The 15,430-nt window shown below is 29.2% G+C and overlaps 1 protein-coding gene across 1 annotated transcript; it reads right to left on the reverse strand.

Annotated features, from left to right (window-relative positions):
* Positions 1–9,233: 9,233 nt before the first annotated feature.
* Positions 9,234–11,734, reverse strand: LOC131630273 (transcription factor DIVARICATA-like). The gene is made up of 2 exons (XM_058901068.1): positions 10,417–11,734; positions 9,234–9,935 (listed from the first exon to the last, which is right to left on the reverse strand). Exons 1-2 carry the CDS (start codon positions 10,875–10,877, stop codon positions 9,449–9,451), a joined length of 948 nt encoding a protein of 315 aa, XP_058757051.1. The 5' UTR covers positions 10,878–11,734; the 3' UTR covers positions 9,234–9,448.
* Positions 11,735–15,430: the final 3,696 nt, after the last annotated feature.

The following is a 15,430-nucleotide window of genomic DNA, read 5'->3' on the forward strand; positions in this document are numbered from 1 at the left end:
GCTAGGATCCGTACCTTTAGAATCAAGACTATAACACTTTCTTTAAATTTAATAAAGTATAAATGGTACAAAAATTAGTCTTACTATAATATATAACCAAAGTCTTTGTTAATAATATATTACCTATCTATTCCTACATGAATCACACTTTGTATCATATGCTTAAATTATTATTATAACATAAGTAATTAAATAATTCAAATGAATCTTACTATAATACATGATCAAATTCTTTGTTAAGAATATATTACCTAAGGCTTTTATAATATATATTCACTTAAACGTAAATATTTGGACAGACTTTCACATATTTCAAATATGATATTTCTATTTTGTCGACACTTGCTTAAATTTTATTTTGAGATGAGACTTGAGTTATATTCCTTTTAGTTGTCATCATCAGATAATACAATTTATCAAATTTTGTTGATCTAGTTGCATTTTTAACTGCTTTATAATTTATTTGTCATCAAAGCTTAGTTGTTATCATAACAAAGTATGTACGTCTTTAATACACTACTACGAAAAATCCCTTTCCCAACGGTTGAAAAAGGGGTACCATCACGCGGGTCATACGTTGTTAAGTAGGGTGTGATTGTAAGTTCACTATTTCTATCACGGTCTGGAAACATTTATTGAAAGACAGGACACACGCCACTTATCACAACGATTATACTTATAAACCATTGTGATACTTACATATAGGTACTGTGTTCGAAACCCATCAACACAAATTTTGTAAATCATAAATGATCTTTGATCACGGTTACAATATATAACCGTTGTGAAAAATATCCAAAGTTTATTATATAATATGTATATTTCTTGTTTTTGATACACCTCACTAAAAAAAAGACAAGCTTCCAAATTGATGAAGAAGTCTAGTTATAATCTGAAAATTAAGCTATTCTTGAAAACCAACTTAAACAAACCATTATTTTCTGATTGCATGTGTCTCATCATGCATTTCATGCTCTTTTACATATATATTGTGATTTATTGGTCTAACTTCTTAGATACATCGTTGTCTTCAATTATAGTTAAATTTCTTGTAGTTAATGAAACTTAACTATAATCGAAGACAACGATGCATCTGAGGAGCCAAGTCATTATACCATAATCTATATGTAAAAGAATATCAAATGAACAATGAGACACATGCAATCCAAAAACAATGGTTTGTTTAAGTTGGTTTTCAAATACAATTTAATTTTAAGATTATAGTATCTATGTCAATTTAAATGAATGTATTTTAAGTGAGGTGTATGGAAAACAAGCAATCTACATATTATATAATAAACTCAAACAACATCATGCAACCGAACCAGATATTATAAATTTTTGAGCAATGAAAAATATATATTATAAATTTTCATGACGCACCTTTTATTGAAACTAATCGTGGAACATGAATCAATTCTGATGTTCATCTAGTTTGTGAAGCAATGAAAAAGAAATACAAGGAGGAAGAATCATACAAAATAGCTTCATATTTCTTATATTTTTTCTCATTGTATCTCAAACTAGATGAAGTTTGTTGCCGCTGTTTTCATTAACGATGTGTTGTTCTTGTTGAGTGCTACAATAACCATGAAAGTTATCAACATGTGAAAATGTAAACTTATTTGTCAACAGAGTATGAAAAACATCTTGTTTGTGAAGCTATGAAGAAGAAGTACAAGGTGGATGAAGTTTCCATCATAACTTCATGCTTCTTGTACTTTTTTTCCATAGCTACACAAACAATATGTGCCATAGCAAATTATGGTCTTTATTAAAGTAGTGAAGACAAATAAAAAAAATGAGAATAATTAATCAACAAAAACAACATGCAACAAACGAGATAATGAGGAACTATCTAACAATAAGATGTAAGAAGAAGAATACCTTAATGTATGAAGCACAAGATTCAGGGTTAATGGCGAAGAAGAAGAGAAAAAATGGGTGCTAGGGTTTCACTGTGAAGGAAACGACGCTATTATTAATAAGTGAGAGTTCATTCGCTTATATATGGGTAAATTATTTCACAACCGTTATCTAACAACTATATTGATATATATTTATTTATTATAAATATATCACAACGGTGGAACGTAGCAACCGTAGTCATATCCCTTTAATTTTTTATATAAAAATAAATAAAAAAGAAAAGACGCGCCTTAACATTAAATGAATAATATATATGATGGCGCTGAGGTTCGAACCCATGAAAGCTTGATGGTTTTACCACTGTTGGCTATTCAACCGTTGTTATATATAATTAATTCTTAATAAAAAACAAAAATAATATGGTAGCGTCTTATTTTAGAGATGTCACCATAGTGTAGTGAAGAACCGTGGTGACCATAGCGTTGTTGCTTACGCGTTTTGTAGTAGTGATAGAACTTGCTTGATTAATAATCTGCAAAATAAGGTTATGGTATAATTAATTTCATTTTATTATGATCTTAATTTTTTTATTGAATATAATGAAATAGGAAAATGACATGTAATGTATGATTGGCCAACTAACATTGTCTATGTCACTCAACAAGTGTCACCTATTTAAACAAATTACATAACTTATTTTTAACCAAAAATAATAAAGATCAAAATTGTTTAAAAATGAAATAGAGAAATTGATTTCATGAATTAACCATAATATAACAATCAAAACAATTACTTAACCTATATAAAAATAATATATTAAAAATAAATTAATTTAATAGTTAAAATTTGTTATATTTTTTTCTATGTAGAAGTGAAGAGTGAGTATTAAAGTATTTGAGTAAAAATATATAAATATTTCATAAAAAAAGTTAATTTTTTTCAAAAGATAAAATTACAATTCTTTACACATATTCTTTATTTTTAGTATACTAATAAATGTTTTAAAGATACATGTTAGTTTTTTTTTTTTTTAAAATTGTAGTTCATTTTAGTCATTCACAAAAATTGGCAAGCCTTGATTAATCATTGAGAAAAAAAGTTTATATTTAATCTTAAAAAAATTTAACTGAGTCATGTTAGTCTCTCTGTTAATATTTTTCTCAAACCAATTTTTTTCTACTTTTGAATGGTAACTGAATTGTCATGTGTATTATTTATGCCACATGTATCATTTACAAAAAGTAAGAAATCATCCCAGACCACCCTAGTAGCATAACTAAATCTTCCTAAAAGATCATTAACAAGTGAAACAATAACAATAATACACAAGAATACATAACAATAAAAACCATAATCACTCATCCATAAGCCACTGATAATAAACCCAGCAAAACAAAGAACCTCGTTGTATCGTGATGATTTATCTCAAGTCCCTTCACAAATAATTGCAAATAAACAATTGTAACCATTATATTTCATAATTCTCGTTTCTGAAATCTCTATTCTCTTTCTTCTTTTCCTCTTTCTCATCATCGTCAACATCTTTTTCAACGTCAAATAAAGAATCATCCACCCTCAGCGCAATTCCATAATGAACCACTTCAAAAACCCCAACTCCATTATTATCAACGAGAACAGTGAATTCGGAATCAAGAGCGAATGGTCTGAAAACAACAACACTACCGTTAATGGGATCTTTAGAATTTCAGATGAAAAGAGTACGACAATAATCATCAATTTCGGAGAAAAAGTCATCGTCGAAGATGATTTGGGATGGTTTCTTACTTTTGTAAATAATACATGTGACATAAATAATACACATGACAATCCACTCACGATTCAAAAATAAGAAAAAAAATGATTTTATAAAAAATATTAAGAGAGAGACTAACATCGGTAAATATTTGTAAGAGATTAAATATGAACTTTTTTCTCAAGAGCTAATTTAAACTCTATAGTTTTTATGAAAGACCTAAATGAATCTTCCCTCTTTCTTTAAAACTAATATCAAAATTATAAAAAATTATAAAGATGTTGCACTTGATATATAATATATATTAATTGAGTTTAAAATAAAGTCTAGAGTTCAGCATGTAAACTATTCTTCATTATTAAGAATGACATAATTTATAATATAAGAAAATTAGATGTTTTGAAAAATAGCACTTCAACCTTTTGTCTTTGTCCGCCACCTCATTATTTTGAGGATATTTTGTGTCCAAAATTTACTTTTTACAACTAAATAGTACTTTTGGTTCTAAGTTGTATTTTTGCAAATAAATTTACCATTTTGGAGGCATTTTGTGTCCAAAATTTACTTTTTATATGTGCAAAATAATTATACACTTTTGGTGTTTTGGCGTATGAGTATTATTCTCTTTTTTTAATTCACAAGTAATTGAGTTTAAAATGAAGTCTAAAGTTCAGCATGTAAACTATCCTTCATTATTAAGAATGACATAATCTATAATATAAGAAAATTAGATGTTTTGAAAAATAGCATTTCAACTTTTTGTCTTTGTCGGCCACCTCATCATTTTGGGGGTATTTTGTGTCTAAAATTTACTTTTTACAACTAAATTGTACTTTTGGTTCTAAATTGTACTTTTACAATTAAATTTACCATTTTGGAGGCATTTTGTGTCCAAAATTTACTTTTTGCATGTGCAAAATAATTATACACTTTTGGTATACGAGTATTATTCTTTTTTTTAATTCACAAGTAAATTCTAAAATATATGTTATTATCTATAATTTAAGAAATTAGATGTTCTGGAGAATACCATTTTAATCTTTTGTCTTTGTCCGCCATCTCATCATTTTGGGAGCATTTTGTGTCTAAAATTTACGTTTTGCAACTAAATTGTACTTTTAGTTCTACATTGTATTTTTTCAACTAAATTGTACTTTTGGTTCTGAATTGTACTTTTGCAACTAAATTTACCATTTTGGAGACATTTTGTGTCCAAAATTTACTTTTTACATGTGTAAAATAATTATACACTTTCTGTGCATGAGTATTATTCTCTTTTTTTAATTCACAAGTAAATTAATTTCTAAAATATAGGTTATTATTCTAATTATGTGTCAAATGTTTGTTATGGGTCAAAGTCAAATTTTATTAATAATCTAAATATTTTTATAAATGATGCCTACAAAAAATAATATTTGTGTACGGGGTAAAATATATTTGATCCATGTATTTTTACAAACGGTATTATTTTTATATACGGAAAAATATTGATCTAAATATTTTTATATACGAAAATTTACTATTGATCCAGATATTTTTGTAAATGATACCTAAACATAAATAATATTTGTATACGAGAAAAGATTTATTATTGATTTAAATATTTTTGAGTGAAGACCTATTTTGGTCCCTCACAAAAACTAGAGAATTCAAATTAATCCTCCACAAAAAAAAATGATTCGATCTAATCCTTTACAAAATTTAATCGGGTAATTTTAGTTCCTCTGTTAATATTATTATCAAACTGATTTTTTCCTACTTTTAAACCATGACTGGACCGCCAAGTAGGATATTATTTTTTATTTTTTAAATACTAATTGATGTTTATTATTAATTTCAAATTTATTTTTAAACAATTCAAATTTGAAAATATAAAAAAAAGTCAAATACATTGATGACAAATAATTCTCCTGATTTTTAATAATATTAATCAATTTTGAATTTAAAACAAAAAATATAAAATTTATACCCTTGGGATCACAAACCCAAGTCCCTTCAAATTAAATGGTAGTCATTTTAATGTAAATGTGAAAAGTAATCTAAGAGAGAGGTGAATGAATTATATTAATCAATATTAGTGGATTTTTCTCGATTATGAATGTTAACAATGATGTTCTTATTTTTCTAGAACTATTATGAATGTTAAAGCGCTGTCAAAATATATCTTGGTTTCCCTTTTCAAATAAGGGTGCTTCAGCCCCTCACACACTGTGTGTGATTTCACTATCTCAGATTCGTTACAATCGATCCACCCCACTCTCTTAACTATCTAACACAATCACATAGGCATATCACCTTTTGATTTTACAACACACAAGAGAAAGCACACCACTTCCACTTGAATACAATGATCACTTACACTTAATTAGTGAATAAAACAAAATTTGAATAATAGATTTGTACGAAGTTGCTTCACTTTGTATCAAACTTTATACAGAGAATGATCTTCTCTTCCAATGATCAATTCAAATGAATATAAGTTAGATTGGTCATGAATTATTCTTAAATATGATGTGAAATTTATGCAGAAAAGTTTCACGATTTAAACAATTTTGCTAAAATGACAAGTTACTTGTTAAACATGACAAATTATTGTATATAAACCTGTTATTAAACTGTAGATAAAAATGTAAGTTAAAAGGTCTTGGATTTAATATGAGTATAAATCATGAGAATTATCTATCACTAACGTACATTGTTGTAGTGGTAATACATTGGTGTAGTGGTAAAAACATATAATGTGGCTTAAAGGACCTGGGTTCAATTCTTTTTGAGAACCAATTTTGGTTTTTTTTTAATATTTTTAAATTAGAATTGTTTAAAAATAAATTTAGTATTTAAAAAATGAAAAAAAAATATCATTTTTATGAGGGACAAAAATGGGTCTTTATTCAATATTTTTACATACGAAAGATGATATTTAAGATCCAAAAATGGTATACGGGAAAAAAATATATTATTGATCTAAATATTTTTATATACGAAAATTTAATATTGATCCCGTTGTTTTTGTAAATGATACCTAAACATAAATAATATTTTTATACAAAAAAATCTATTATTGATCTAAATATTTTATATACGAAATATGAATTTGTTGGCAAATGAAGGGCTTTCGGTAGATGGATACCAGTCCTTCATTAATATTCCGCAAAGGTTATTGTCTAGCGTGATTTCCAACAAGTTAGGTCGGCCTAACTTTAGAATTACCTCTTTTGAGTGAGGGTTTGGTCTGGTCCCCCCTCCTTTTTTTTGTAATCTTTTCTTCTTCTTTTATGATATTTAACTTTATATAAAAAAAAACTATCATATTATTTTTTGATCAAAAAAAAAATTTATGATCCACAAAATTTTGATTTAAAAATGGTATATGAAAAAAAATCTATTATTGATCTAAATATTTTTAAATACGAAATTTTACTATTGATCCAGATCTTTTTGTAAATGATACCTAAACATATTACGAGAAAAATTCACTATTTATCTAAATATTTTTTTTATATATGAAAGATGGTATTTATGATCCAAAAATTGTATACAGAAAACAATATATTATTAATTTAAATATTTTTATATACGAAAAAATTTACTATTGATTTAAATATTTTTTAACCTTCTATTTAAAATAAATATATTATGTAAACAAATGCGTGTACTGAATCAAAATTTGTACGTATGCATGAGTTTGTTACTAATTAATAGATTAAAAGATACTAAATTTTTTGTTTGGGAAATGAATAATTGAGCATATATGCTCTATTAGGCAATACCCTATTCCTAATTCTTAATGTCAGGCGTGGGAAAAGTGGTGTTTATATATGGTCAAAATATCCTTATTACAAAGAAGAAAGGAAAAGCTTATGAGTGAGGATTTGTATCTCTAATCAAATGCACATTATATTCCAACTATCATCACTTGTTTGTATTTTCTAGATTGTAAATTAATGATAGTTGCAATTAATTTATTTATATATTCTCCTTCCAAAAATGTTGTAACTTCTATATTTTTTCTTTATGTCCGTGAGTGTATGGAAACCATAAGTCCTATATTAATTATTTATAAAAAAAGAGAATAAAAACAAAGAATTAAGACATGACTATAGGAGAATGAATTTTCTTTAAGTCTTTTTCAAGAAGCAAATCAATATTAGTAGAAATAACATCTATATATATATATATATATATATATATATATATATATATATATATATATATATATATATATATATATATAATTTGATCCCTCCTCATATATATATATATATATATATATATATATATATATATATATATATATATATATATATATATATATATATATATATATATATTTTATAAAATAAGACATATATTTGAAGACAATTATATTACAATTTTTGTTAGCTATAAGTTATAAAATGAATATGTAGCATGTTGAGTGAAGTTGATTAGGGGCCGAAAGTAAGGGTTTGTTTGGTTGCTTGGGCTGACTTAGAGATAGAGGGTACATATTCTTGAATCCTATGCGCTTTACAAGTTTGTTGATGTGGAATAATTGAAAAATAGCCCTCACAATTTATATTATATAACTTTTTGGTGAAAATTTGCAATATGTATTAATCTAAAGAGAACTTAGAAGGTTGTCACAAAAATCAAAAGAGAATCTCATAATTTATAAAGGCCTAAATCTTTACTATTTAAGTAAATCATAGATAAAAAATATATAATTGGAATAGTTCCATTAAGTTAACTCAGTTGATAATTGTGTAAAATTATTCAACTGCATGACTGCGGTTAGACTCGCGACATTCTATTTATTCATTTTAAAGATGTGAAAATTTTAGTCAGTGAATTACTAGACAAAAAAATGTTAAATACTTTTTTTAAAAAAACAGGTACAATCCTCTGCAACTGGGATTAAAAGAGCCCTAAATTTGGTAAGAAAAATCACAGTTTGATTTTTCGTAATTGCAATTGGGAGGAGATTAAAATCATTTGATGTCAAAATTGACTTCTAAACCAGGTTAAATGATATAGTGGGTCGGATAACTGTGGTGAAAAAAATTGTTTATGTTACAAATTAGGTTTTCTATAATAGATTTATTAAAAGTAAAACATTTTTAATCATGTAAAATATATAGGTAGGATCCGTACCTAGAGAATCAAAGACTATAACACTTTCTTTAAATTTAATAATGTAAATTGTACAAAAAATTAGTCTTCATATAATACATGTCCAAAGTCTTTGTTAAGAATATATTACCTATCTAATCCCACATGAATCACACTTTGTATCATATGCTTAAATTTTAATTATAACATAAGTAATTAAATAATCCAAATGAATCTTACTTTGTACCATATATTTCCGAATCTTAATCTTATCTTCAAAGAACAATTGCCAATGTTCTAGCTTCTATATTATGGATCTCTCAAGTCTCAACACTAACTATATACAATTCTAGTAGTACCAATTTTTTTTCATAAAGTTGACATATTATTCTAATCTTTGGCTTCAATTTCAATATTCTTAACGACCTTCAATATCAGAAGTTACAGAACATGTTTTTCTTGCAGCTTTTTTCACCTTTCATAAGTTTAAGGTTGTTAAAAAAGAAAAAAAATTCAAAAGTTCATTAAGTTCATATACCAAGAAAGTAAATAACTAACTAACTGATAACTATAATATTCTAATGCAATATATTCACATAGAACTTGGTAAAAAGCATAAACACTGTACTAGTACTACTACTAGTATAACAAAATACAAAAAAAAAATACTTGTTTTCTAGTCATAAATATTAATAAATAATTCGATACAAGTCCGACTAATCACCAACATCATCATCATGCATGTGAATAGTTTTGTTGTTGAGAAGATTGCATTTGAAAGACCATGTTTTGTGTTTGAGTTCCGAAGTAAGAAGACTCATGAAGAGGATTTCTATGCATATTAACTCCATAAGGAGACATGAAAACTTGTTCATGTGAAGGGTTGAATGCTGTGATCATAGCCGGCTGAAAATGCATCTCGGATGCTGTGTTCGCGGTGGAATATTTGTTGATGATGTTCATGGAATGGTTATGATGGTGCGGTGAAGTGGATGTTTTGATGTTTTCTGAAGTTGGAGATGCTTTTGAAGTTTCTGTGAGATTAACGGTTGTTATGTCATGGATGCTTGCTCTTCTTTTGTCTTTGCCGCCGGAGAGTTGTCGGATGAAATATTTTTGAGCATGGCTTGCGACTTGTGTTGGTGTTCTTGTGATCACAAAGTTTCTTGATATGTTTCTCCAATCACCTTTTCCATACTTTTTCAGACCCAATAGAAATAACCTGTCAAAGAATTTTCATATTCATCAAACAACTTAAATAAATAAGCACTTTTTTGGTTTCACAATTTTGACTTAACTAATAACTACCTCATCAAAAACTAAAACAACCTACTCCTAGACACCTACATAAACTTTGAACCCCAGTCATTTAGCTCATGTTTGAATTAGCAGTGAGTTTGACAGAATCACGTGATTTTGTCAAACTCACTGTAATTATTGACATGAACTAATATAAACTTTAAACCACATATTTGAATTATCGGTGAGTTTGGCAGAATCACGTTCTATCATTCTGATTTTAACAAAAGCAGCATTATAGAGCTTCACACAAAATCACGCTGTCACTGATTTTCTCAAACTCACCGTGAATCCAAACACGAACAAATATCATTAAATAACTAAAGAGTAAAATCTTCATATGGTAATTGTACTTTTTACACACACAAACCAATAATTGAGCAAAAGCAATTAAAGTTTCTTACTTGTGTTCTTCTTCGGTCCACGGCACGCCTTTCTTCCTCTCCTGATCCGGCGATCTACCGGAACCACTTCTCTTAGAATTAATCCCTCTAAACCCATCATAACCAGAAGAACTCACCCAATCCAAGGTAAAAGGCGTAGCAGTACTAGTACTACTAGTACTAGTACTATAACCCGGAATCGGAACCAAACCAGCTTCAATATTACAAACATCAACTTCCAATTCCTTATACTGATTCATCACATCAACAACAGATTTTCCAGGTATCATTTCAGCCACCTTAGCCCACCGATCCGGCGTATCTTTATCATAAACAGCAAGAGCATTCTCAAACAGTTTGTTCTCTGATGCTGTCCATTTTGTTGCTCTCCTGTTAATGTTATAGCTTCTATCTTCCAAAAACCAATTGGTTTCAACAAATGGTGCATGAGAAGAAAGAATTCCCATTTCACACTTCATCATACAAAAAAATAGTTTTTATGATTTTTGAAACAGAGTTGAATCAGAGAAAAGAGATAAATGAAGAGAACCAGAGGTGGAGATTTTACCACAATAATTTCAATAATCAAAATCAAGAAGCATTTTTTTTTTCAAAAGGAATCAAATACCTTCTTTATTATTTTTGTGTGTATGAAAAGAGACACACACTCTTGAGGAATCTAGAATAGATTATAGACTCAACTTTTTTTCAAAAAAAAATAATTCAAATAGAATGCACCAAAAAGATAACCCTAGAAACCACTTGTGCAAGATCTATAAAATTCAATGAAATGAAATTCCTTTACCTCTTTAGATTCTCATAACTGAAACTTAAACACCCAAAAAGTTCAAAATTAATTATTCTTCCTTTTGAAGATAAAAATGATAACTTTTTTGTGTAGGTTCAATTTCAGCATGACCCAATTGGGAAAATCAATGAAAGAAACAAAAGGGTATGAGTATATGACATTGAATGTGGAAACAGACTCAGAATTTATAAAGGGCTGAATTGAAGAATTGGAATAAGAAGTAAAAAAATAAAAATAAAAGCTTGTTTAAGAAGAGAGAGAAAATAAAAAGAAAAAAAAAGTTTTTTTTTTTTTGTGTTAATTGGAGGAGTACTAGTATTCACTTTTCCTTGATGTTGGGCAAGAAAGAAAAGGGAAAGAAAAATAGGGAGAAAAAACAAGACATGAAAAAGGAAAATGGGTGCTTTAATTGGAAAAGATAGAAAAATAAAAGAAAGTTGAAAGAGAAAGTGGCATAGCTTAATGAAACTTGAAAACAAAATAGGGTATTTTTATTTTTATTTTTCTAATGAAAGAGGAAGCAATAATAAGAGTAGAAAACAAAAAAGCAGTGATGAATGTGGTGAGCTGTGATTGGGTTCTATGTGTTTGTGGATTCTGAAATGCAACTATATAAAAAGTAGAAACCCCTGCTTCTGTGCATACTTTATATTATTAAAAAATATTAAAAAATGATTATAATATTTAAATACTATGCTATTACATCATGTGTATAGTTGTATACATTAATTATTTTATGTATAATTTGTTTTTTCTTGTTTTGATTGTGGAGAAATGAGAAAGGGGGGTTGGATTGGCAGCTCAATTTGAATGATGGAAACTTAGCTTTGTGGTTTTGGTCAATGGATGTTACTTCCATGTTTGTGGTGTAATTATCCTTAATTTTGTCAACGGGTAAGTACAATTAGTCAAGGCTACAATTTATACTAATTATGAGTATTTTAAAGTTTAAATTTTAGTTGAATTAGACTTTATTAGAAATGTCAAACTATTACTATAGTGTATAAGTTTGTATAAGTGTTTAGTTTTTTCAAATATATATATATATATATATATATATATATATATATATATATATATATATATATATATATATATATATATATATATATATATATATATATAAAGAGGAGCAAAAGACAAAATCTTAAGGAAAGGAAATTAAGCACACAAAATATGTATATAAAAAAAGAGGGACAATTTTCCACAAAAACAAGAGAAGAAAGTGTTTAAAAGTCTATTTTAAATAAGGTAGTATACTTGCTCTTGCTATCTTCATTATGATTATAATGTTGTTTTTTCTTTCTTTCTTGGGACCATGCATTCAAATTGAGGGTTATGAACAAGTGGACTTTGTATACAAATCAACCATCGCTTCACTCTCAACCATATTAGTCTAGAATTCTTTTAAAAAATTATATCTTATAAGATCATAGTAGGAGAATTTGGAACTACAACCAAAAACTACTCATTTTTTTATGTTGCTTATAGAATTTGTGAATCATGTTGGAAATTTCTTTATCCACCCCATGTCTTTTTGTCACCTCTGACGAAAAACCTAAAATACTCCTAACTTCATAAATGTATTTCCGAAATGCAAAAAAATGCTGTTTTCGGAGATGCATCTCCGAAAATGCCTTTTTTTTTTTTTCAAAATTTGTCTTATTTCAAAATGCATTTCCGAAAACAGCATTTCGGAAGTGCATTTCCGAAATACTGCGCGTTTTGCAGATTAAACAAAATAGCCCCTCCCCCAATTCATTTTCACATGTCATCGGAGGTGGAATCAGTTCACACCATTTTTCCATGAACTAGGTCTAAAGGAATGGTGACTTGATGGACCATATCAGGTGGGGTAGGAGCAAATCTACTAAGAGATGAGGGATTTCCCTGATTCCATTCTGCAAGAAGTCTAAAACTTTATCCTTTTGGCCCTCATGTAGGTGGCGAGGGATGACAAGAGTCTCCATAATAGGAGGGCCGCATCATTTATCTAACTAGAAAAATGGTCAAAGTCAAAATTAAAAAACATCACTCATTGTCAACATTTTCGTGAATTAGTTCATGATTTTTTTTCACATTCATCAACATTTCCAAGCTTCCAAGACCTCTTTATATAGGAAATGAAATAGATCCGTTGGAGGGTGGAATTGAAATATCCTCAATAATATAGTTGTTGGGTGGAGCTTGCAGCATAGAGTGGGTGAGAGGATAAGATGTGAGGAAACACATTGGTACAGTAGTACAATCCTTTTTCCTTATTTTGTGGGTAGTGGAAAGGATAATTTCTTTTGTATTGATTGTACTCAGCCATGTATTCTTTTATCAGTCATAAACTTCTAGTCAGAGGCTTCGTATATAAGTTGGTGAACCATGAGTAGAGTTTTGAGCCTATCTTCATCACCTGGTGAAAATGAGACTTCATAATATATAGTTCAGAGGCTTGAATCATTAGAGTCTTTATCAGAGTCATTATGGTGTTAGCTGAAGATTTCGTTGAACAAATATATGTGCTTCGAAGGAGTGTATGATCGAAGGCAAGGTGGTTACTGATGACCATCTCTGAGAAATATAAAATGGCTACTGATGGCCATGTTTCGATAGCAAGAAACGTCTAAGTTTTTATGAAGGTGATGGCTACTGAAAGCTATTGGAAGGACATATCCTCGAAGACTTAGACAAAATTTATAAATTTGCTTAAGTATTATTATTTAGCGTGTTTGTTAGTAAGTGTTTATTAACATACTGCCACGCGTCGAAGATGGACTCAGGCGGGAAGATTTGAAATTCGAAGATAGTTGCGTAACTGCTTATTCACAGATGTCATCGCTGGAAGTTCTTATGAGAAACGTGGCAGCGGATTAGCGTAGGGCCGTTATGGTCGAATAGGAGTTTTTTATGATAGAATTCCGTGTGTTCATTTTGTACAAATCACTCACATATTTACTCAAGTATCAAGCGTTAACGAGAACGAGTTCGCTGAGAAAATGTACGTATGACACCACCATCTTAATACATGAGTATTATCTTTTATTGCTTTTCGTTTTCGAATATCTTTAAATTCTTGCATTCTATTTACTTCTTGTCATTTACATTACTGTATCTTTACTTTCATGTTATTTACTTTCATGTTATTTACTTTCATGTTATTTACTTTCATGTTATTTACTTTCATGTTATTTACTTTCAAGATCTTTAACAGTTTTATGTTTTAAGATTCTTTACATTTAAACAGAATTGCATGTTACGTTATCTGCGTTGTTTACATTTTAAAGTCATAATCACATATAATCAAGTCATCACTAAAAGTGTATGTTTTCAATCGAATAACATTTGTCGAAGACAACGAATCATGAACATGGTTCTAAAGAATATTGATAACAATCTAATTGACTATGTGTCCTAGGATCAATCTAGTCGATCCTGCGAGTAACCAAATCATATTTATTATAGTTTGGAGGACTAGCGGTTGTTTACCGGAAATCACCGTAAACAAATTGGCACACCTGGTGGGACAGTGCACAACCGGTTCCCAAACGAAGGTACAACAAGAAAATGGCTGTTACAGCCAGTGCAGGGGGTGATCAAGATCCCTCACAAGGCACAGGATCAGGAGCGGCAAATTCGAATTCCACTCAAGGAACAAGGGATACAACGGGTCCAAATGGATCGAGACCTGCAGATAATTCCCAGTCGGTGCCTGAAAATAATACAGGACTTTCAGGGACTTTGCCAGTTTCAGTGTCAACAACTGCACCTTCGACCACGAGTGCAGAGGAAGTATTACCGTTTCCCTCAACAAATGCTGCGAATAACTTGTCTAGTCAAGGCACGAATTCAACTTTCGAATGGAGGCCAAATCCTCCATACGGGATGCCATTTCCTTTTGGATCAGGCGTACGAGGGGCCGGACCTACTTATGTCCCAACTAATAATGCGACATTTTCACCAAATGTGGGATCTGCGAGTCGAAGTACACACAACGTTGGTTTTTCTACCCAGGTGCCTCATTATACCACAAACAGCCAAGCAGCATTTCGACAAGAAATGGATGCAAGCAACCATGATATGCTAGGGGCTTTAGCCAAAGAATTGACTTCAATCTTTACCCCATTGTTGACAAACATTACTTGCACAAATAGGGAAAATGTAGAAACTTTCCAAAAGATGTCATCTCAAATGAATCGGATGGCGGAGTTCATGGGTGTAACACAACCAAAAAGGAAA

The sequence above is a fragment of the Vicia villosa genome, unplaced genomic scaffold, assembly GCF_029867415.1.
Source record: "Vicia villosa cultivar HV-30 ecotype Madison, WI unplaced genomic scaffold, Vvil1.0 ctg.000666F_1_1, whole genome shotgun sequence".
In the NCBI taxonomy this organism is placed as follows: domain Eukaryota; kingdom Viridiplantae; phylum Streptophyta; class Magnoliopsida; order Fabales; family Fabaceae; genus Vicia; species Vicia villosa.